The sequence below is a fragment of the Sceloporus occidentalis genome, unplaced genomic scaffold, assembly GCF_023333645.1.
Source record: "Sceloporus occidentalis isolate IW3139 unplaced genomic scaffold, rSceOcc1.0.p SCAF_5, whole genome shotgun sequence".
NCBI lineage: Eukaryota > Metazoa > Chordata > Lepidosauria > Squamata > Phrynosomatidae > Sceloporus > Sceloporus occidentalis.
Window position 1 is genome coordinate 89351497 of NW_028316985.1, and position 23709 is coordinate 89375205.

General features: G+C 39.1%; 1 protein-coding gene across 4 annotated transcripts; it reads left to right on the top strand.

The window, feature by feature from the left end:
* The first annotated feature begins 194 nt into the window (after positions 1-194).
* On the top strand, positions 195-22982 carry LOC149312467 (protein MCM10 homolog). 4 transcript variants are annotated; one of them, XM_089524693.1, is made up of 20 exons: positions 195-242; positions 1004-1050; positions 2369-2701; positions 3341-3445; positions 4664-4798; positions 5436-5607; positions 6130-6295; positions 7579-7746; positions 8217-8333; positions 10318-10517; positions 11630-11730; positions 12618-12728; positions 12812-12929; positions 14023-14251; positions 14868-15006; positions 15584-15705; positions 18175-18288; positions 19542-19687; positions 20297-20339; positions 21469-22982. In XM_089524693.1, the coding sequence occupies exons 2-20, from the start codon at positions 1044-1046 to the stop codon at positions 21550-21552; spliced, it is 2610 nt and encodes an 869-aa protein (XP_089380819.1). In that variant the 5' UTR covers positions 195-242; positions 1004-1043; the 3' UTR covers positions 21553-22982. The 4 variants fall into 4 exon arrangements, with proteins under 4 accessions (XP_089380819.1, XP_089380817.1, XP_089380818.1 ...); XM_089524691.1 differs by lacking the exon at positions 195-242 and having other exon boundaries at positions 910-1050; XM_089524692.1 differs by lacking the exons at positions 195-242; positions 20297-20339 and having other exon boundaries at positions 910-1050.
* The last annotated feature ends 727 nt before the right edge of the window (positions 22983-23709 follow it).

A 23709-nucleotide genomic window follows, 5' to 3' on the forward strand; every position in this document is an offset into this window, starting at 1 on the left:
CACAGTGCGGGGATCACTGCTACCATTTCCTATCTCTATTGTCCAGCGTCCCACAGGACGAGCCAATGGAAACCTTCTGCGCATGCGTATTGTGCCTCAGGAGTGGCTCCCGCCTTCATAGAGATAGAAATAGAACAGAGTGCGCTTTAGTTTCCGGTTTGGAGCCTAAGGTCGCTGGGAGGAGCGTCGGCCATTTGGAATTTTGGCGGGTTCCAAGGAGAGAAGAAGGGAAGGAGAGGCAGGTAAGGCAGTTTCCCAGTTCCCAGGATTCCCTAGCATGAAGCCAGGGCTATTAAAGCAGTCCCAAACTGGATTATGTCTGCAGTGTGTTTTGGACCTTAAGACAAAAATCAATGGGGGCTGCATCTGCACTATGGAAATAATGCAGTTTGAGACTGCTTTAACTGCCCTGGCTGCATCCTGAACACAATCCTGGGCTTAGGAGTGTTTGGTTTTGTGAGATGCTTAACCTTCCCTGTCAGAGGGCTTCTGGTGCCACAGCAAACTACAAATCCCAGGATTCCATAGCTCAGTGCTATGTTGATCTGGGATTTGTAGTTTCGCGAGGCGTTTAGTTTCTCTGTGGCGCCACCACAAACTGCAAATCTTATAGGATGGGGCCCTGCCGTTTAAAGCGGTGTCAAACTGGGTTGTTTTCTGTAGTGTGGATACAGCCAAGGAGAGAAGGTTTCAGACAACAAGGCTATTCATCCCAGGCCAGGTCTGGCTGCTCCCTAAATCTGAAATTACAAAGTAGTTTGTAATTTAACTGCTTGTAAAAAACACCCGTGTGATGCTTGAGCTGAAGACGTCGGCTCATTTTTCATTCGGTCGTTGCGCTACGTTAGTTAACTGAGAAGAGATAACCGACAAGAAGGATTTGATGGTTGGGACCCACTAAAAAAAAAATGTTACCTTGCACTTCGTGAATATTTTTAATGAAAGCTTCAAAAAATGATTTTATTAGGTTTCATGTGTTTGTGTTGCCTTTATGTTTCTGTAGACGTCAAGAATCCTTTTGCGAAGCCTCAGCTGCTCCTAACATGGATGGTGAGTTTTGAATCTGTGGCTTTATAAATACACATCATGCAGGCAATAATGCCTAGGAAAAGAGGAAGACTGCATAACAGATGGATAGACTCAATCAAGGAAACCAAGGCCCTGAGTCTACAAGACCTGAGGATGACTGTCAATGATAAAGTGGCTCTCATTCATCTCTCGTCATCAACGTCTCATTCAGCAACAACTGGCAAGATGGCAACAAATGCCTCTCCCTCTTCTGTGACCTGAGTGAAGAACTGTGTAGCCAGCTATTGCTCAGTGTTTCATATCCGTTGAATACTCCCCTTTCCTTATAGACAAAGCTAATCATGTCTTCCGCCAGAGGAATTACATGAGGTGGAAAGCAGGGATTTGCATGGCTTACAGTCAGAGCTCTATTTATCCAGTTCTTTAATTGAACCAGGGATCAAAGTCAATATATCAGACAATAAAGCCTAAATCCAATTGATAGTTCTAGTTAGAGTCAGATCCACTGAAACAGTGAAATTTACATGAGTGTTTATTTGCCATTCAGCAGTGAGTGTATTCTAACTGGGGCCTGTTACAGACTGCCAAAATAAAGCTGCTTCAGGTCTCTTTGGAGGTATGCTGTTTAAATGATGCATGCATCCTAAGAATCCGGAAGCTGCACCAAAGCTGCACTCCAGTGCTTAGGAATGGAGTGTGGCTTTGGCGCGACCTCCGGACTCTTAGGACCCATGCATCGTTTAAATAGCATATCTCCAAAGAGACCCGAAGCAGCTTTATTTTGGCAGTCTGTAACAGGCTTGGGACTAATATTTGGCTTTGGGCCTAAGGCTGCAATTCTACACATACATTCCTGGCAGTAACCCCTGCTGAATTCCATATGACTTTTTCTGAACAGAGGTACATAAGATTGCGTTTTCCTTGTACAGTTAGCCCTCCATATCCACAGATTCTTTATACATGGATTCAAGCATTCACAGCTTGAATATATTCCAAAATTCCAAAAATATTCATAAATTCCCAAAAGCAAATCTTGATATTGCCATTTTGTATAAGGAACACCGTTTTACTATCCATTGTACTTAATGAGAGTTGAGCTCCCCAGCGGATACCAAGGACCCACTATGTTGTGCTGAAAAAGAGTTTAGGAGAAAGCCTTCACTCCATGGGATAATATGGTATTTCACTTAATAATTTGTTTTCAGAGCAAATGGCATTCTGGACTGGTTTGAACACTGCAACTAAACTAAGCTTTGTTAGTTTCATAGTAAGCTTGTATTTAGATACATTGTGCTTGGGTTTGCTGGGAAGTTGACCTGTTTGTTTTAATTATTTCCAGATAATGATAACTTAGACCTGTTAGCCTCCCTCTTGGAAGAAAATGGGGCAGCTGCAGAGCACATTTCTGAAGAGAGTGACATCAATAACATGGGTGCAGCTAGTGAGCCAGATGACTATGACAAGCTGTTTGATGAAGAAGATGAGGAATCCTACACTGAAGAGGTGGAAGATGTCGAAGGAGAATCCAGTGGCTCTAAGGAAGATGTAGCTGAATTGTTTGGAGATGTAGGAGATCTCTCAGAAGAGGAGCAGGAGAAGGACACTATACGGGGAACATCTCTTTCTGTAGCTGTTGCTCCAGCAAAGGAGACCACCAATCAGGCCCTGCAAGGTTTCTTAAAATGTTGTTATATTTGTGATGGCTTAAAGTGACCTGCTGTTCAGATACGAGGTTTTTATCATAAGCGTATCTAGCAATTCAAAGTGTTATGGCACTTTAAATAACTTGTGGCCCAAGAGCTCTGTGCATCTTCCAGCCTAATTGCAAAAGCCCTTTGGAAATGATCGCTCTAGACCTCTGGTAAGAAGGTTTTTTAACTTCCTTGGCAGCCTGTTGAATAGGAAAGAAAAAAGAAAGAAAGGGATGACAGAAAGACAGAAGGAAGTGAGTGGCAGAAAGAGAAGAATTGACAATTTTGGGCTTTGGTCACACCAACATGTGACCCCTGATGTAGGAATGATGCCTCTGACAGGAAAAAAGTTTCTTAGCCCTGCTTTAAGCATTTTGCTTTCTTCAGGTTAGAAGTGCTGGTCTGAATCTGTGAAAACAGTATGGTGTGATATTATTGGAGCAAGTTGTATTAAGGGAGATATTTGGAATTGTTGAAAGCGTTACAGCAAACCCAGGATTTGAGGTTTCTTGATGTCTTCCTCTTTATTTTTGTCTGTGTTCACTGACAACATTTATTTACTCTTGTGCTTAACAGAATTTTGGGTTTTTAATGTAAAATTTATTCTTTTTCTTTCCTAGATGAGTTGAGAAAATTGCAAGAACAAATGAAAAAACTACAGAAACAATTAGAAATGACAGCAATAGCACAGCCAGTTAGTGCTGGCCCTAGCAAGAAAACCTCTGGTAAGTGGGCACTTTGCCTTGCTATGTGTTTAACATCCAGTTTCATATTTATACATGGGTTATAACACCAAACTGATATTAAAAATGATAAAGGAGGGAAACATTTGATTGTCACACATTCTTCTGTTTGATGGCTACTCTGAAAGCCTAATTAAGGAAGTTGCAAAATTCATTATAGAATTCAGGTCCATATTATGGCAATACTTTTTTTTTAGGTCAACCAATTATTAGGCAAAATATATCACACAATACTGATTTTGTGACCACAATATTGATTTTGGGTTTTGTTTTATGGTCAATACAGCTACCCCTAGAATTTTATTTACTATAGAGATGCTTTAGGTTTGCTGATGTATTCTTGTGCATATTAAAAATGATTACTTGCACATCACCTATAATGTTTTTATATGGTATAGTGGTAATCCAGATTATTAGAAATGTTATACTGTTTACTTTTTCCCCTCAAGATGGGAGCCGTATGGTATACTTCCAAATGGATGAGATTTCTTGTAAAAAAAGCAAAAAAAGCCAAAACTTGGTATAATACATATTATTTTAAATGATTCAGAATGGAGTAGCTTGTCATCTGACAATGAAAATGCAGGATATTAAATGTTACTTTTAGTACATTTCCAAAATTTGTAAGACATACCACATATGGGATGGAATGATATTTTGAACATCTTATTGCCCCATGACATACTTGTATCTTGTCTGGTCTGAGTGCTAGAGCAGTGCTTCTCAGGTTATCTGATGTAGGAGCAAGCAGTATTTTTTTCTAATACAGTGGACCCTTGCCTTACACAGGGGATCCGTTCCGGAACCCCCCCCCCCCCCCATGTAAGGCTAATTCTCCGTATGCTCGTGCATGCGACAGCCCGGGAGCGCACTGGGCGCCATCAGCATGCACCCCATTCATTTGAATGGGACCGCCGCCCCTTGCACCCCATGCTCTCCCCATGGCTAGAGCGCATACACTCAAGTCCGTGTAAAGCGTGCCTGCATATAACGCGGGTGCGCTGTATACCAGAAATAGATACCTTACATGTGCCCATTGGCTTCAGTTGCTTCTTTACTACTTGGAGAAGCACTGTACTATAGCATTTCTAGGAATGTATATCAGCACTTTCAGAATGGCATCTGAATTTTCTAATATGTATAGAATTGCACTGGTAAGGATTGCATATTCTTTTATATATTCTTTCATCTGTTGATCAGATAAATCACCTGCTGCCTTCATAAAGGAAAGGAAGCCTCCAAAACTTCAAGAGTCACCATGCTTTTCAACCCAGCTCAACAATTCTTCTTTCCCACGCTCCAAAATTCAGTGTCACAACCCAGCTTCCCTTTCTGGTATAGTAGATAGTTTCCCTCTATTTCAAGGGTACTGTGCACTTCTGAAAGCGTTCGGTGGTCATGCTGGCCACATGGCTGCCAGAGCAGTCCTCAGACAATGCTGGCTCTTTGGCTTAGGAATGGAGATCAGCACCGTCCCCTATAGTCGGTTGCGACTAGACATTCATGTCAAAGGACTGCCTTTAACTTTATGCACTTCTGAAGAAAGTGTACATGAGATAATCTTTCTTAAGAAAATAAGCATAATGTCTTATGATTTCTGCAACAAGAATATCAAATATAAATCTGGCTAATGCAATTTTGCATAATTATGCATTCAGAGTTTAAAATGTTTTGAACTTGGGAACCTGCCCACTGTTGCTAACAGTGGCTAGCTTTCAGGAAAAAGTTTTAAAAAACAATATTTGGTGCTAAATTAGTTGCTTGGCTTTCTTCTGCGATAATGGGTTTGGCTACCATAGCTGTTAATTTCTAAAAGAAATTCTGCAAGTGTGATGTGTGATGAATTGCAGCCTTAAAAGTCCACTGTTAGAAATTGTCTGCATTAGCAACCATCAGTGAACTCTCAGTCTGTATATTTTGGCTACTGTGTTTTCACACAATGTGACTCTGTCCTTTTTTTGGTTCTTCTTAGGGAATAAAAGCCATGTTTCAAAGCCAGGTCCCAATTTGCTGCCTCAACCTCTTAAGTCTGTCACTGGAAACAGACGCAGCGTGGGTGTCAGTCAGAAATCTCCAGTGCCAAAGAGTTCCAGTGTAAATAATCACGAAGTCTCCTTGGAAATCTACTCAGGGCTGAGGTTAAGGTCAGCCAGGTGTCTGGAAAATTTGCTGAATTTGCTGTTTGGGTATAGTTTATGGCCTAAGAGCATCATCATTATTGCCATGCATCATTCTGGGAGGGGAGCAAAAATTCTGCATCAAGAAAGGTTAAATTCAGCAATCTGCACAAATGATGCAATACTGAGTGTATAATTTTACTCCAGATATAATATTCATGGGAAAGGGCCTTGACTTTTTCACCAGGCATTGTTTAAATATTTGGGTGCAGTCTTAAGGGATAAAAGGTGCTTTTTTCCCTTTCTTTAAAAAGTCAGAGCAAAAATTCTTAAGAAGCTGAATTCTGTATTCAGTACCAATTATAAGCTTTTTGTACTAAAACTCCTCAGTCGTATTCTCTGTTGTATAGAAATCATTACCATTTGCCTAGTTCAATATGACTTGTTGCCCTAAGTGAAGGTTGTGAAGCTGGCTTCCACCACAAAGTTGTGGCAGAAAGTTTCCATCATTTTGTCTTTCTAACAGTCTTCTCTTTGTTTTCAATTTAGAAAACCCCGTGTATCCTCAGTTGAGATGGAAAGAAAAATGTCAGGCCGGAAGTTTATTAGACTTTCTCAATTACAAGACAAACTCACTTCAGTGAATCTTGAGGAAACAGATTGGGTTACATTTGGAGTTATAATAAAGAAGGTCACTCCTCAGAGCTCCAATAACGTAAATAGTTTCATGATTTTCTTTGTCTTTTACCGGTAAAAATATGTTTCTGCATACCTTATTGACTATCTCCAAATTCTTGTTTCTAAATATAACCCTACTCTATTAATTCTTGGATCCTGTTTTGCCTGTGGCATTGCTTTTCTATACGTTGCTTAGCTCAGGTATTTTGATCAGCATCATAACCAAAACCACAAGCACTTTTACACAAAAAGCCACTCTAGAGCCAGCTGCCCCTCCAAGTATTATTTTTCTGCATCCTAATTTAGGTTGGAAGGGGGTTTTATGTGCTGTTTTTAGACAACAGACATTTGGGATCTTTTTCTGATCTCCTGAAATCTCTGAGAGATCTAAAAGTAAGTGCCAATTTTTAAAAATGTCTCGGCATATATGTGTGTCTGTGTGTGTGTGAACATTTGACCATATGAATTTCTTAATGTGCTTTTCTGAAAAGAAACTGAAGTAGTAGGCATATTACAACATTTGCTGTAGTAGCTTTGTATGGCTCTAATGAAACCCTAAACACACTCACTGGCAAGTAAGCATCACTGAACGTAGTGATACAACTAAATACACCTATGATTGCACTGTTATCCTTCCAGATAGATATCATCATGTTTATAGTATTATACTCTTGGCAATGTTCATTATTTTAAGGACTAGTTGCACCCGGCCACACATTGCTGTGGCTCAGTTTGGTTGAATGGAAAAGAAAGAAAAGAGAAAGCGCACGTTTCTGAAATACTAAATTTCACAATGCTTGTGGTTATACAATATTTTTTGTTGTTCCATTGTCTGTGTAGATACAGAGATTGTCTGGTTTGCCAACTCTAGAACACGCAACATATAATTGTCCATGTGAGAAGCAATCCATGTCTAGATCTTGCCGCTGGCTCCCATCCTCCAAGGCCCATTTGCCGGTTTCTGAGGGTCCCAAAGGGACACTCAGGGGCCAGCAAACTCCAGAGGACAGCGACTGGCGGCTCACAGTGACTTATATCGGAAACATTGAAATGGAATTGTAAAATATTTAGTATTGCGTGTGTTGCTGTTACGTCCAACAGTTTTTACCTGTCACATCTATATAATAGTAGGTTTACAAAAACATAGTAGGTATATAAAAACGTGTGTATTCGAATGGAACGTTGTGTCAAAATTTCAAAGCAATCGGTGAAGAACGTTCAGAGATTTAAGATTTTGAACAAATGAACATTTACATTTTTATTTATATAGATGATCAAATGTCAGTGTTTTTATTGGCTATTGTTCTATATCACTTCTAGGGCAAAACGTTCAGCATTTGGCGGTTGAATGACTTACGTGACTTCAGTAGATGTGTCTCATTGTTTCTGTTTGGGGATGTTCATAAGGATCACTGGAAGACAGACCAAGGCATGGTTATAGGCCTGCTCAATGCTAATCTCATGAAACCAAAAGAAGGATCAGATGAGGTAGATATGACTTCAGGGGATTTGCAAGAAAGACCCTTAATTGCTGCATAAGAAAATATTTTCAAGCAGTTTGCATAATGTATTTTTTGGTGGAGAAAATAATATTTTTGCCTTTTTTGTTCTTAGACAAACACTTCTTAGCTGCAGTAGCTTCTGTAATTCATAGATGCTTTTCTTTACTTAGAAATCTTAAAAGTGAGGTAGTATATACCCTGTGAAAAAGCTGAATGAAAAACTGAAAAAAGATAAGATTATTAGGTTGTCTTTGCTGATTATAAATTCAGTTTTGATGACCAGAAAGGAAACCCTTAATATGTAGTGCAGAATGTGTACTGGACAAGAAAAAAATTATATGTAATGCAGAATAAACATGTTTGTTGATTTATTAGAACACTTGATTAGTGCCTCCAGGGAAAGATAATGACATTGAGATAAATCCCCTGAGCTCTCATTCTGCTTTTTCATGGTAGGTTTGTGTGTCGGTTGATCATCCCCAGAAAATCTTGCTTTTGGGTGAGGCCCTGGACTTGGGAACCTGCAAGTCCAGGAAGAAAAATGGAGAGCTCTGTACACAGCTGGTTAACCTGGTATGTTTATCTCACTCAGTTTTATGTTGCTTGTATGCCCAGTGAGCACTCATTTGGTTGTTACCTGTAAGTAATTTAAGTTTCAGAATGGTTTTGGTTGTGACTTACAACCCAGATGTCATATTCAGAAAGGCTGAAGAATCAGATTTCTTATTCATCACATGGCCAAAAGTCACATCCATCATATTTTGACTGACAAATCACTGTATGTGATGAGAACACCTAAAACTCCTACTTGATATACTGTGCTTCCTAATGTGGCTGTGGAAGTACCTTCAGCAGTACTACTGTTGCTCCTAAATGACTTTTCTTTTCCCTCCTTCTCTGTCCTCTCTCTCTCTCTCTCTCTCTCTCTCTCTCTCTCTCTCTTGCACATATAAACACAATAACACATGGTTGCACTGAAGAACACCATGAGAGAGAAAAAATCTAATACATAAGGCCTTAAATATTCATTGGGGTTTAGTTCCAGGATCCCCCTTGGATACCAAAATCCATGGGTGCTCAAATCCCATTTTTACAATGGCATAGTAAAATGGTGTCCATTATATAAAATGGCAAAATCAAGGTTTGCTTTTTGGAATTTGGCTCTTTTGGAATATTTTCAAGCCATCTGTGGATGCAGAACCTAAATAACTGTTAACTAGTGTATAGTAACTCTTCTCCCCATGGCATGATGCACACTTTGCTTTATATGCCAGGAAACTTTAATACAGCCAAAGACAAAATGAGGTTCATCAGATTCATTTCAGTTGTCAGTCTCAAACTGATGAATTGGATTGAGCTGTCTGCGAGAGAAAGCAAAACATGCAGAGGCCTTGTGCTTCATGACTTGTTAAAGTCTGATTTTGAATCCCTCCAAACTGGAATTATTTTCAACAAGAGTAGTTTGCTGCACAGGGACTGTTGCTAAGAGAAAGTGACTGATTCTCAGTAACGCATTGACCTACCCATACTCCCAGGTGTTCTCAGGAAATGTATAGAACACCTTTCAAATACAAGAAATAATAAAACAGGTGCTACCTTAGTAAGTCATTTCTTGGAATGCCATCATCCTGCAACAGACCTCATATTTTGGGCTATTAATAAGTAAATAATACTGATCAGAAGATTCTATTAAAGAAAGAAGCAGAGTGGATTTTTAAATTAAAATCTTTAATTCCTAGAGGACCAAATTATGAGCTTGATCTCTCACTCTTGCAAATCACTCAAAACTTTTTCCAGCACTGTTGCATCATACATCCTTAAAGGCTATCTCATTCCCACTCCCCCCCACTAATTGTCTTCTAATATAAAAAACCTTGAACTTCAAGTGTTTCAGAAATTTCTGTAGTTAGATTTCATATCAGTATGTACAGGTTTTAAGGAGAGTACAAAGATTAGAATGATATCTGCTGCCATATATTACGCATTTCTTACTATGTATTGTTCTTTTAAATTTTAAATTCATATTTATATTTAGGTTTGTTTTTTTTTATGCAGCACCTGAAGACGGCCATAGAAATATATATAGGTCAAAACACGTTATGCTTTTTCTAAAATAAAACAGTCATCTCTTGAGCACTTAGAGATGCATCTCTTTTATTCTGTAGATTCTGTTGGGTGCTTTCCAATTTTTGTTTCTTCTTGGTTGTAAGACACAGCACTTTTTATCAATCCACAAAAAATAAAGCAGAACCTTTGGCCCTTCTGAAGCTGAGACCAATACTTTTTGGAGTTGTCCAAAACATCTGGAGGATTAAAGGGTCCACACTTGAGTCAAGCCCTGGCTCCAAAGCTGAAACCCCTGTTCTAAGGCTTTAATTCTTAGCCGTAAGGGACAGGCTCTTTGTATTCCTGGGGATGAATCTTCCTGGCAACCTTACAGTTTCAGAACAGCTCCTACATTGTCTATGAATTGATCTCATTATTCACATTTCACAGTAGACTTTGATTAATAGGATTTTGTGTCTTGATTCTGATCTGTCTTTCCCTTTTCCTTCAGAATGAATGTGAGTATTGCCAGTATCATGTACAATCCCAGTACCGAAGGCTCAGTTCAAAGCGATCAGACCTTCAGTCAACTTTCTCGAGTAACCGGGCTCCAAAACGGGGAATGAAGAAGAACCTTGGCTTAAAGGAAAGGCTTTGTCAGGAGGGATTTTACTATGGAGGAGTTTCCTCAGCAGCTTATGCAGCTTCTGTGTAAGAGACCTGATACCTCTCATGCCTTTTCATAGGTGTCATATTCTTGAAGATTTTTGACAATCTGAACATAACTTTATTTGATCTGTTTAAAAGCCTTTTAAAATCTCTTTTGCTGACATTTGTTCCTATACTATGGGTGTTTTACATCCACAATAACTGCCACTATCATCTTTTATGGAGTAAATATTGCATTTTTGGATGAGACAAAGCTGTGGAATAGGCCTTTCTACTCTGGCATCCCCCATTCATGTCTTTGCCTATAAGACCATCATGTTAGAAGCAGTAATCCAGTACATCTTGAGTCGGCAGAAACAGAAAAATCAGTCACCACAAACATCCTGCTCTCAAATTCACCAGGATTAACGTTTGGCAGTGGCAGAGGCAAGTGCAGGTAGATGAGAGAGGCAAATGAGGTATTGGGAGCAACTGCTGGCATAGGCTTTGTTCCAGTTTGTGATAAAAACTGATTTGGATGGGCATTAAACAAGCTTTGGATAGTGTGATCAGAGCTTGGTAATGTTATCTTTTGGACTATAAATTCCAGATTTCCCCAGCCAGCATGGCTGTAATCCAAAAAGTAAATTTTCCAAATTTTGGCTACAATTCATACTAAGGATTACTTAATGCAGTGCTACTCAAAGTGGTGGTCCCTGGACCAGGGCTGATCGGTCCCTGACAAGTTTTTGGGAAAGAAACAATTTTACCCATTGGATACAACTCTGATCTGGCACTTTGGAAAAATATAATTTTTCCAAAATGCCAGGGTAAATTGATCATTGTAGAAGATAGCCTGAGAAGTACTGACTTAATGCACAGTTTCTTACAGCTTGATGCCTTTTATAACATTCTTGTAATTACAATTAGGCTGGATTTCCCTTGACTATTTCAGTACATACTTCTGTGGGTATTCTCTCTATGCAGGCCAGTCACAGGGGTCACGATGCTAGAAAAATGACGCATGGTAAAATAGGTCTCTGTTGCCTATATAGTCTAGGTTTCCTCTGTAGAATGGAAATTAATTATAACATTTAGAAAATAATATTGAATTGAGCCTGCCTGCCTGCCTGGCTGTTTAAACCACTAAATGTCATTCTGTATTCCTTCTTTAGTGCAGCAGCTGCCACTCCTAAGAGGAAAATCCAAACCACTCTGTCCAATTTGGTTGTGAAAGGAGTTGATGCAGTTCTTCATGAAACAAAGCAAAGACTGGGTAACTCTTTTCTGCTTTCTTCAATCTTCCATTGTTCTTAAGTGCCAGTGTCATTCACAACTCTTTTCTTAACCCAGCAGTAGGTATTTCTGGGTCATTTAAAGGATGGTGGGAACCTGGATGTGAATTAGGTCCATAGTAAGACTGACCCTGTCCAGGAGGTTCTTCAGCTAGTGAAAGGGTCTCCACAAAATGCAAACCATTTGAGCTTCTAGTGACAAAGCTGGATCTGTGAACAACCTCACACTGCAAACCTGAACCTTTATGATGAAATAGCAAGCCATCTCTCACCAACATATTTGTGTAAATCCTCAAAACCTGCATTTTGCAGTAGCTAGTGCCTAGTGTGAATACTACACTAGCTCCATCCAAATTGTGATTTGCAAATTAAGAGCCAGCCTCCTTCCTCATTTTTCTTCTGGCAATTTTGTTACCTGAGCAGTGATACAAGCATGGTTAATACTAATCATATTCTCTCTTAGCCATTGTTTTCAAACCCACTTCAAATCGCAGATTATGAAATTATTGTCAGCATTAATCTTAGTGCAGAGAATAATAAGAAACCATGCTTAATACAGGCAAGGGGAGATGAAGCAAGTATTGGAGAGAGGAGAGGAGGAAGACTATATTTCCAGAATGGGCTAAGTCAGAATGATTGTATGTGCCATAGGTAAGGTCCTGTTTTGCAGATTATAGTTAGACTATAGTCGTCTACATATTGATAGCATTCTAGCTTTGGCCTTCTTTATGCAATCACTATATATGACTATGCTAAATTAACTGCCTCATCTTCTGCGACTTTGCAGGGCTTGAAACAGGTCAGTGTTAGCAGCTCACTTTTAAAATTGTCTTTACAGCCCTGAAGTCTAGTATCTCTTATGTTTTAGGTTTGGCAAAGGACCCTTTGTCTTGTTCAGAGGAGTTCAAAGAACTGTTGTCAGTGCCCTCCTTTGGAGCACGAAATCTAAACAAACACTTGGCTAATGCCAGTATACCAGGTATGTTTGAAGGGAAAATATGATACATTCAATGTTTACTGAGTAAAACCGCCTTGTCCACAACTTTATTTTTCTGTCCCCAGGATCCAGTGGTAAGCAAAGTGCAGCTTTCCAGTCTATCTCTGCTTCAGCCTTGCTTAAGCAACAAAAGCAGCAAATGCTGGAAGCAAGGAAAAGGAAGTCTGAAGAGCTACAAAGGAGGTAGTACTAATATATGGTTTTGTGACAGGCTGATGCATGAGGATTTTTTTTTTTTTTTGGAACATCTTCTATTGTTATACTTGTAACTATTGCAAGACCAACATTAAATATCCAGCAGTTAGGAATAAATGATATAAGGGAACATTGATATTTGTGTATTATGTATAAGTGTACTAATACTGAATCATTGTCTGGATGTGGTAAAGGACTGGATGTGGGTTAATACACTGGCTTAATCCAGATAAGACAGTAGTGATGCTGAAAAACTAGCTTGGGATTGAAATCACAGTCTGTACTGGATAGAGTTGCTCTCCCTGTGAAAGATCAGGTTCATAGCTTGGGAGTGCTCTTGGACCCAGCACTGCCCCTGGAAAGTCAGGTTCCTGTGGTGGCCAGGAGTACCTTTGCCCAGTTTTGACTGGTGCACCAACTGCACCCTTTCTTGTGGAAAGCAGATCTGACCACAGTGGTTCATGCTTTAGTTACCTCTCGTTTAGACTACCGTAGTGCACTCCATATGGGGCTGCCACTGAAAAGTGTTCAGAAGCTGCAGCTATTGCAAAATACAGCAGCCAGACTGATATCAAGCGTGCGTTTTAGAGACCGTATAACACTGGTCCTCCAAGAACTACACAGGCTTTCAATTTGCTTCTGAGATAACTGAAGCTGTTGTTGTTGATGTGCAAAGCAAAGATTGATATAAATAAATAAAGCCAATGAAATGACCAAAAATAGAGTCATAATACAAATCCATCTAGATCAATATTGTCTTTCCTGATTGGCACTGATTCTCAAGAGTTTCAAACAAGAATCTTAACTAACCCACACTGGAGATTAGATAAAGTTATATTTATGGTGATACAAAAGAACTCCTAAGAGGGTTTTTGCTGTCTCCACTATGACATTCAACTGAGCATGTATATTTAATTTATTTCTCTTTTTCCCATTGCTAGACCAAATCAAACTAATTTAATAAAAAAATGTCATGATAGAATTTTCCCTTTTGTTGGGAGATCCAATAATTTTTAGACTTTAAACTGTTTCCCTCATCTCCCCTACAGGATAATCATGCTTTTTTATCTTTCTATTTAAGATTTCTTCAAAATACAAGTAGGGAAAACACAGCAGTAATACCATCTTCCTTGAGACCATCTATAGTGCGGTCTCCAGCTCCAGGGGCTGAGTTTCCTAAAGCTGCAAAACTGGCAAGTCCCCAAACTCCTAGACTTGGTACAGGTGTCTCTGAAGGAGATGATGTCCTCTTCTTTGATGATTTGCCTCCTCCAGTACCCAAACTGAATGCCTTGGCAGAAGCTAAAAAGGTAAGTAGTCCCCCCCCCCCCCAAAAAAAAAATACACTTAATACTGCTACCTGGATATGACTGACATAATTCATTTAAGTTCTATTGCTATCAGTGTGGCTGAAGACCCAACTTTGAGTTGTGATGGTTTGTGGAATGTGGGGAGCCAACTTCTCTTAACATGGTATGAAGGATGATAGAAGATTCTTCAAAATTAAGTTAATAGGATGTCATCTTTAAGTTGATCTATTCAACGGTGTGTGGTTTTTTAGACTGTACAGATTCAGTTCAGGGCAGTTGTCAAGGAGGTTTTTAATTAAGTAACCGGACGATAATAATATGAACAATAAAAATAAAATCATATTCTCCAAATTCTGTAGTTTTAAAATTGTGCAGTTATAAAATTTTAACTTTAAATTGTACAATCTCATTTGTATGGCAACTACAAACTTTGTAGACGTTTGCAGGGTACCTTTGCCTAGCAGAACAGAGAGGAACAAAGGGATTTAATCTTCAGCTTCAATTACCCTTGCTGGCCTTTCATACCAGCCTTAATCAGAGTCCCATGCTATATATCTGATGTCTTCCATCCTTCCTTCCTTCCTTCCTTCCTTCCTTCCTTCCTTCTTTTTTAAAGATGGCTGCTATACATAAACTGCGGGCAAAAGGCCGTATCCTTTCTAAAGTGGACCCAAACAGCATTAAGCGAAAACGATCTGATCTTGATAATCTAAATATTTCTGAGAGAGTTGAGAAAAATACACTTGTTTCAGAAGGTAAGAAGAGTATGGAATATTTTTATTTTTGTAAGCTCCCACATCACTGTTTTACATCAAAGTGCATTGCATTTGTTCTGCTCAATGCTACCACAGATTGGTCTCAAAGACTGTTAACAGCTATCTTCTCCAGACACATGCACATGTTCAAGGTGTCTTAGCAGAAACATATGTCAGCAATAACTCACAACAGTTCTGTTTCATAGGCAAAAGTGTTCAACAATTAAGATTCAAATATAAGCAATGATCACTTTTCACAGAGTAATTTTTTAATGTACAGAATTATATAATTTCTAACAGGAACACAATTTAATCCAGAGAAAAATAGAGTATGTCTTGCCAACCTGTGTTATAGTCTCACTGTATCCTGTTGAACTGCTTTAAGAATTGTCTAGTTTGACTCAAACCAAAATCATCTAGGCCCTCATCTAAACCAAAAGACTGGAAGAAAGTGGAAGATCTCAGGTGGAATGGCATTATATTAATATAGATGCGATAAACAGGAATCATCTGTTGAAATAAATAATTGTTTTCAATGAATGGTTAATCCTGTCTCTTTTTCTCTCTGGTCTTGAAGATAGTGATGCTAGTGCAGAACCTGCAGAAAAGAAACAGCGCCAACAGCTTGCATATTTAGAGTCGGATGAATTTCAAGAGATCCTGAATGCAAGATCAAAACACACAGGTGTGCTTAAGGAGGTAAGCTTCTACATATTCTCAAATACAGGCTTTAATTCCTTGTGGCAGGCCTTTGATGGCTGATTGTTCGAGGGAATGGAGTCTCTCAGAATATGCTGTTTACTGTTTATTTGGTTTTTTTTTTCTTTTTCAGTGATCTCACATTTAACTGCTTTTAATTTTGATTTTAATTTAAATATATTTTAAATTTTTGTATGATATGAATTTTAAAGTTGTGTCTATTTTTAACCTTTGAAAGCTGCCTTGAGTCCTGTATTGGGGAAAAGGCAGGGGGTGGTGATGGGGGGTAGTAGTAGTAATAGTAAATAAGTAAATAAATAATATAGGGGCACCCCCATTACTTGAAGTGGCTGGGAAGATGAGTTCTTATTATCAAGCAATTTGGACAGTACAGGAAGTCCTCGCTTTTTGACGCCTTGCTTTTCAACATTTATAAATTACAGGCAAGTTCCATTAATTAAATGGAGGGATCTGCTCTTTTGTCAGTTTATCTTGCCTATGAGGCTTGCTTGGGACCACTCACTGGCATGTGGTCCCAAGGCTTGCCTACCGAAAGAGTGGACACTTCTTTGAATTAATGGAACTTGTATGTATAATTTGCAAGCATTATGGAAAGAGTGGGCTTATGTCATTCTGCTTCCTACAGAAACTTGCTTTGGATTGCTTGCAAAGTAGCGGGAGGGAGGTGCCAAGCCAACTAAGGCCTTCCTCCTTTCTTTGTGTTTAGTTCGTGGTGCTTCTGAAATTATGGGCAGTGCTCCTCCAGTCTGTGTGCTGAGTCCATGGTATCCAAAATGTAATTGCAAGCTGGGGAAAAAAGCGGGGGGTCCACTTTTCAACCAATTCCACTTTCTGGACAGTGCTCCAATCTCTAGCCCATTAATCTGCTTCATAACTTAAAGAATAAATTGGCAATACAGCTGGAATAGCTGCTTGGGATGGCCTGTGCTGTAAGTGCTTGACCACAGGTGGAAAAAGAGAAGGATCTTGTCCAGCTGCTAAAAGAAAAGCCAGACAGTTTTCAATTCACCTGCCTCATGGTATGGTGAAAGAAAACACAAGAATTTAGCTGCTGCATTGCCAGATATAGTTAGAGACCCCCTTTCTGACATGGTCACCCCGTCCCAAGTCCTACCTCTTAATCCTACCAGCGCTTCAACCAAAAAAATTATCAGGCACTGCAGATCAGAGTGGTGAAAAATTAAGACTGCAGCATTCTGATGGTTGTGGGGTATTACGATAGGCAGTTGATGGTACCTCCTCAGTGACATTCTAAACTCTTTGAAATTGGACTGATTTCAGCAAAAGACACTACCCCCAATCTCATGAGCAAGATAATTGGATTTGTCTGGAATTGTGCTCTTGGGTTTATCTTGAACAATCATGTGCACGGTTACATTAGATAACTAGTACTGCCATGAATGTCACAGATATATCAGAATTGGCTTTCATCCTACCATCAAACATACTTTAGAAATCAGACTGGTGTGTTTAACATTAAAGCTGTGTAAGTAAAACAAATAAGACTTGAGATCTTGCATTTGGAGGCATATGTACATCTTCATAGCTACATCTGCTCTTGCTCCCCAAAAAACCACCTGATAACTGTTCCCCTCAAATACAACCATTTCTGTGTTGTCTGAGAGCAAGGAAACATTCAGCTGTTTTCCTTTAGCTGGACACATTGCAACAAGCATTGGAACAGACCTCCAGGGTGCTTTGGATGTCTCTTCAGATGACATCCTTGCAGCATGTCCAGCTACAGAAAAAATAACTGGATGCACTCCCGTTCATCCCCCAGCAATTCTCTGACAAAACAGAAATGGCTCTGTTGGGAGCTTGCCCTACTTCTGAGGTGGACTGGATAGGGATGTTGGTCTTACATGGTCAGAACAGAATTCCAGCCTCCATTACAAAAAAGGGGGTTGTAATGGCATAAGTCCAACTTTTGTTTTATTATTTGCTGTCAAGTCAACTTCAACCTACGGCAACCCTGTGAATGAAAAACCTCCAGAATCTCTGGTCATCAGCTGTCCTGGCCAAACTCCGGGCCATGGCTTCCTGAATTGAATTGATCCAGCTTTAGTGTAATCTTCCACTTTTCCTATTTATTGCCTTCCACTTTACCAACCATTATCATCTTTTCCATTCAGTCACATCACCTCATGATATGTCCAAAGTACAAACAGTCTCTGGTTAATCATCTTTGCTTCTCGCAAGAGTTCTTTACACCAGCATAATTCACCAACAGATGCCAGCCACCATTGCAATAGGAGTTGGAGACAAAAATCTCTATGGAATATACAGCCTTAGCTACTAGTCTTCTCCTTTGCGAGGTAGAGAAAATTATCTCCTAGGTTTTTTAAGGTATTCAGCTGTCTGATAAATCCACTTTTAAAATGCTGCATTATATCATCAAGATTAAAGGTTGCACACCAATATAAAAATTCCATCTCTCTCTTCTATCAGTTTGAGGCTGAGTTGCAGGAACGTTATTTTGAGCCCTTGGTGAAAAAGGAGCAAATGGAAGAAAAGATGAGGAGTATCAGAGAAGTGAAATGCCGTGTTGCAACATGCAAAACAGTGAGTAAAATAGCTGCTTGATTGTTGCCCAGGTGGCAAATTTCTCTGATCCTGAATTGTATTTACTACTTAGTTCTGGACCAGCATTTACACAGAACGAACAAGACATCCATATATCCAGTGGCACACTGCAAAAGCTGAGGTCTTCATGTACTCCATGCTTTCAGTCATGGTTTAGTCATGAGGCTTAATACATGTTGGAGTAAAACTCAGCTTTCCAAGCAGAGATTGGGCATCTGGTTCTGTTTTGGTCATATTATGACATGACTTGATTTTGAAAGCAGCCAAAGCTGTGTCAAGTCATTGAAAATCTGCATTCTCAAAAATTGCTCTGACATTCGAAACATATTAACCCTTGGGTTTATGTGTACCCAAAACCATTTTTACTTCACGTTTAACTCTTGCAGTACTTGTGAATATTACAAATTTTCTACCTGAATCCATCTTAGTCCTTAGCACAGACCACTTGCTCTCCAGAAAAAAATATCCACAACAAAAGGCCTAGTCTTTCTGTCCTATCACAGCCTCAAATTCTTTGTACAGATCCACTTTTAACTTTATTTTATTATCACAATAACCCCACAAGGTAGATAATATTCCAACTACTTCTTGAGGTAAGTTAGTCAACTGTCCAGTGGCTAGATCTTCCTGGTCCAAGTCCAACATTCAATATATCATGCTACACTTAATTCCTCGCTGTATAAAAGAGCTTGTGGTCAATGTGCCCACCTGTATTTAACCACTCATAGGTGGTGCTTTTTTTTATACATGAATGGATTTTTCCTCAACTGTCCCATACATGATGCAGAAATCTTTTGTATTTTCTATGCTTTGCCAGTAATTACGCCAAATGTGGCCCAAAAAAGCAGTCATAAAGAGGGAGAGGGGGCAGACGCAGAGCTTGCAAAGGTTGCCTTTTTTAACAATGACTCAAAATTGTCCTGCTTTATAACCCTGCAAGGCTACAGTTTTCAGAGTTAAAACCTCAAAAAGTAACTTTTCCAAGCTGTGAAACAGACAGCACCTCCTAACTGTCCTTTCCAATATAACTTTATGGGGACCTGCTTCGTTGTGTTTCCCAAAGGAAACTGTAGTTATTGACTAGCAGTAAGTCATGTTTTAATGATATCAAGACTCTTAAATAAAAAACTGCCAAATTTTTCAAAGCCTTTTCTGAACTTCTCTTTCTTCCTTCTCCCCAACCGTGTTTCTCTTTCTCTCTCTCTCTCTCTTTTTTTTTTTTTACACTGAAGTGTAAATACACCTATTTCAAACTCCTGGATTCATGTGTTGAACAAAATCACGAGTATCTCTGGCATGATGGTGTGAAGCGATTTTTCAAGTGCCCCTGTGGGAACAGAGCCATCTCTCTTGACAAGCTTCCCAAAAAACACTGCAGGTAGGAGGACTTGGTTGTAGTGGTTGTTGTCATCTTCGGAAACAGACATTTCCACATTCCTTAAACCCTGTGACATTTTATTTACTAGTTTATACTAAGCATCACGGAAAGAGCACATTTTGAGCGCGAGAATAGTGCTAGCAAGCAAGCTGCTTCCAGTTAAACTTCACATAGGCCTGTTACAGACTGCCAAAATAAAGCTGCTTCGGGTCTCTTTGGAGGTATGCTGTTTAAATGATGCATGCAGCCTAAGAATCCAAAAGCTGCACCAAAGCTGCACTCCAGTGCTTAGGAATGGAGTGTGGGTTTGGCGCGACCTCCGGACTCTTAGGACCCATGTTTCATTTAAACAGCATACCTCCAAAGAGACCCGAAGCAGCTTTATTTTGGCAGTCTGTAACAGGCCTTAGAGACAGAACTAAATACAGGTGTTGAGAATGTGCTTCCTATTTGAAGTAACACAGTGTAGCTGTCAGGAAACAGTGACTTCATACAAGCCTTGTAGGTTTTTCTCAAAATTCAAAATCTTTTTTAAAAGAAGGGGGAGGATCCAGGACTGCTATCAACAGAAACTGAACCTATTCTGATTTTTGTGTCCTCCTTTTCCAGCAATTGTGGTCTCTTTAAATGGGAGCGTGATGGAATGCTGAAGGTAAGAGTAAACCCAAAAGCTATCTTCCAAAATCAAACTCTCTCCATTTATTTACAGCATAGAAAAGCTTTCACAGTGGAACATTCAATGAGAACAAAGTTGAGAGATGGACTGATTTGTTGACCAGTTTCATACTATTCTGAAAAGATGCTGTTTCTTTATTTGTTCATTTCATTTATATCCCACTTTGACCCTAAAGCTCTGTCCCTTTTCTTTTAACATTTTATAATAAATTAATCTTCCTAAATACTCCATTAATACCTCCAAAATAGCTACTATCGTGCAGCAACATCTGACTGTTATGTATGCTCTAGCTGGCCAGGGATAATGTTCCAACGCTACATCAGACTTTACCAGTTACCAGTCTTCCCAGACTCAGTTCCAAAGTCAGTTGAGCAGAGGTCTCTCAGTCAAGCAAACTATATGTTATGGGGAATGTCTGTTCCCTGTGATTGACCCCTTTTCCCTCCCACAATCAGATTTCCTCAGCAATACATGACACAGTGTTCAGACCTGCAACTCAAGTCATTTGTTACCTTTTAAAGACCTGTCACAAAACAAAGCATATTAAATGCTGGCCCTCATCCCCTTTCCCTCCACCACTCCCTTCTCCTTTTGTGTCGTGTCTTTTTAGATTGTAAGCCTGAGGGCAGGGAACCGCCTAATTAAAAGATTGTATGTACAGCGCTGTGTAAATTTACAGCGCTTTATAAATAAAGGTTAATAATAATACTAAAGATACAAAGGTAAGGAAAATCATGTTATGACAGATCATTTTCACCATTTGGAGGTGCACATCTATAAAAAATGCCCTCTAAAATATCATCTAGTCTAGTCCTGTGATGAGCAGAAAGCAGACTTCCCCCTAACTGTATGAATGTACAAGATGTTATGTGCATGTTTAAGCAGTAAGCTAAGATAGATAGTATACTGTAGTAAGTGAATTTTTTCTTTAAAAGGTAAGCTGCCTCCTTAAATAACAACAAAACCTCTTGTGATACCTAAAAGGCTAATAAGTATTTTCTACAGTGTAGATGCACCCTTTGTTTTGATTCTGAATAAGGTGTTAAAACTGCCCTTTATTCCAATGCATCAGAGCTAAATATCATTATAAATCTCCCATTTCTAGGAGAAGAAGGGTCCCAAGATTGGTGCAGAAACTCTTTTACCACGAGGAGAAGAACAAGCCAGATTCCTCAACAGCATGCAATGAGTGTGAAAAGTTCTTTCTCTCCCTTGCACTTGTCTTTTGAATTTATCTCCTGCTTTTAGTAAAGTTCAGTCACTCAGATGAAGGACAGGTTGCTTCTTAAAAGACTTAATCACCACAGATGCTGCATCCCTCCTCCATGAAAACTGAACTATTCTCTTTGTTTTGAGTTTTCTTTATTTGACCTGACAGTTTCAGAGGGAAAAAATCCTAATTCTTTTTTTTTAACGCATTTACTCTTCCTTTGATTTTTGGAATAAGTACTTGTTTCATAGTATACATATGGTAATTTTGACAAGGAATTAGAAGTCAGGTCCTTAGAACTGCAGCTTAAAGGCAAAGAATTCTCAGAGAGGTTCTGCAAATGTGTCCTTGGCCATCAGTCACTATATTGCCTGAGACTACCTCAAATGTTTTTCAGAATGATCCTAAACTGAGAGAACAGTGTTTCATAATATGTGGAAATATGGTGCTTCTCAGCTAGGAGGTTTTAGCTAGGTTTTCAAAACTAGGAACTAATTGTGTCACTTTTATACCTCATTTTGGTAATGTGGCCACACTAATGCAGCTTCCTGAATGGATAGTTTCCTAAAAGAGAACTCTCTTTTGCAATCTTAATTCTAATAAGGAGGTACTTTAGCAAGGCAAGTCTTCATTTTAAAAACTTTTTCCCGAATTAGGTTTTAAAACTTCTTTCAAGAGTTTGTGGAATGCCTGGATGCTTTAATTATTATTTTATACAATACAGCCTACATTTCAAATAGTGAACTGTGTATTATTTCGTAGTATTGCCTTCTACAGGAAAAGTCAAAAAGCCCTGCATTTCTTTTCTTCAACTGGTGGTTTCTCTGACAGTAGTGTTTCTTACTAAGCACAGCAAGAAGCAGTGGAAAACCCAAAATTACAATGTGACCTTGTGTGGATTGAAATTTGTACTTTACTGCAATGCATATATTCAGAGACAGTCCTATGCTGACTGTCCTGTTTTACCTTGAGGTGTAATTTGGTTTTGTTAATCTGAGTTGTACGGCTGCAAAGTTCTCACCGATGTGCATTTTACCTGTTGCCTACTAATTTCTTTTCCTTTAGTTTTGCCCAAATGTACTAAGAATGCCAAAATGAATCAACAGGGTCTTCTACATCACCTGCAGTTTCTGGAAATGCATTGGGAATTGTAAATATTCAACCACAATACTCTGATTAAACTGTTTACCATTTGGAATATTTCAGACTTGCTATGGGAATCTTTTGTGTGCTGTGGCCCTTAGGCATATGGGCATGTATTATTACAATAAACACTGATAAAATCTCGTGTTAAAAAGCCAAGACACTGCTCCCCACTTGCCCTAGGAGTGGTGAGTAAGAATAGTGGTTTAGGAGCAGTGAAAGAGGCAAGATGCCTTATTCAACCCAAATGCCATAACGGTAGCCATAGTTTTAATTATGTACCATAACTGGTACATTATTGTACCATGATTCCAGGTGATAATTGATATTCTAAAATACAACTGTCCTGGAAATTAATAACATATTGCTTCTTAGCATAAATAAATAAATAACCTGGGAGGGGGATGTTCCTGGGTTTAAGCAAGGCTTAAAGAGATGAAAGGTTAAAGAAACAATTCAACAAGTGAATACAAAAGAAAAAAGGACACAAAAACAAAAACCCCAGCAACACTGTCCAAGCAGCATTGTTTTTAAATTTAGTTGTATTCCAGAATCCCTTTAAGTGCCTGTAACGAAATCCCTTCCTATTGTGGCAGGCGCTTGGGCCTTTTATTATCCCACCGCTGCCGCCAATTTATGTAACGACACACACTCCTTCACCTTATGGCAGTCCTATGGGGTTTCCTAATCCTACCCCGCTGCCACCCAATTTATGTAACGAACCCACTTTCTTATGTGGCAGGTTCTCGGTAGTATAGAATATAGTAGCGTGGATATAAGATATATGGCTGACAAGCCTTTAGATAAAACAAAATATGAACTTTATTGAACAAAGGGTTTAAACAGATATGACTTGAACTGAATGGCATTAAACAGTTGTTAGTTCCGGCACATGTTACTTTGTTACATTTGTAGTCTTTATTTCGTTATTATTATTATTTCTCTTTCCCCAGATATTCTTTGAAACCACCTCAGGACTTCCCTGTCCCTCTT

Coding starts and splice junctions, on each gene's coding strand:
- LOC149312467 (XM_089524691.1), top strand. CDS start 939: ATGAAAGCTTCAAAAAATGATTTTATTAGGTTTCATGTGTTTGTGTTG. Junction 4,799..5,435: donor CAACCCAGCTTCCCTTTCTG/GTATAGTAGATA, acceptor GGTTCTTCTTAG/GGAATAAAAGCCATGTTTCA. Junction 18,289..19,541: donor GTGTTGCAACATGCAAAACA/GTGAGTAAAATA, acceptor TTTACACTGAAG/TGTAAATACACCTATTTCAA.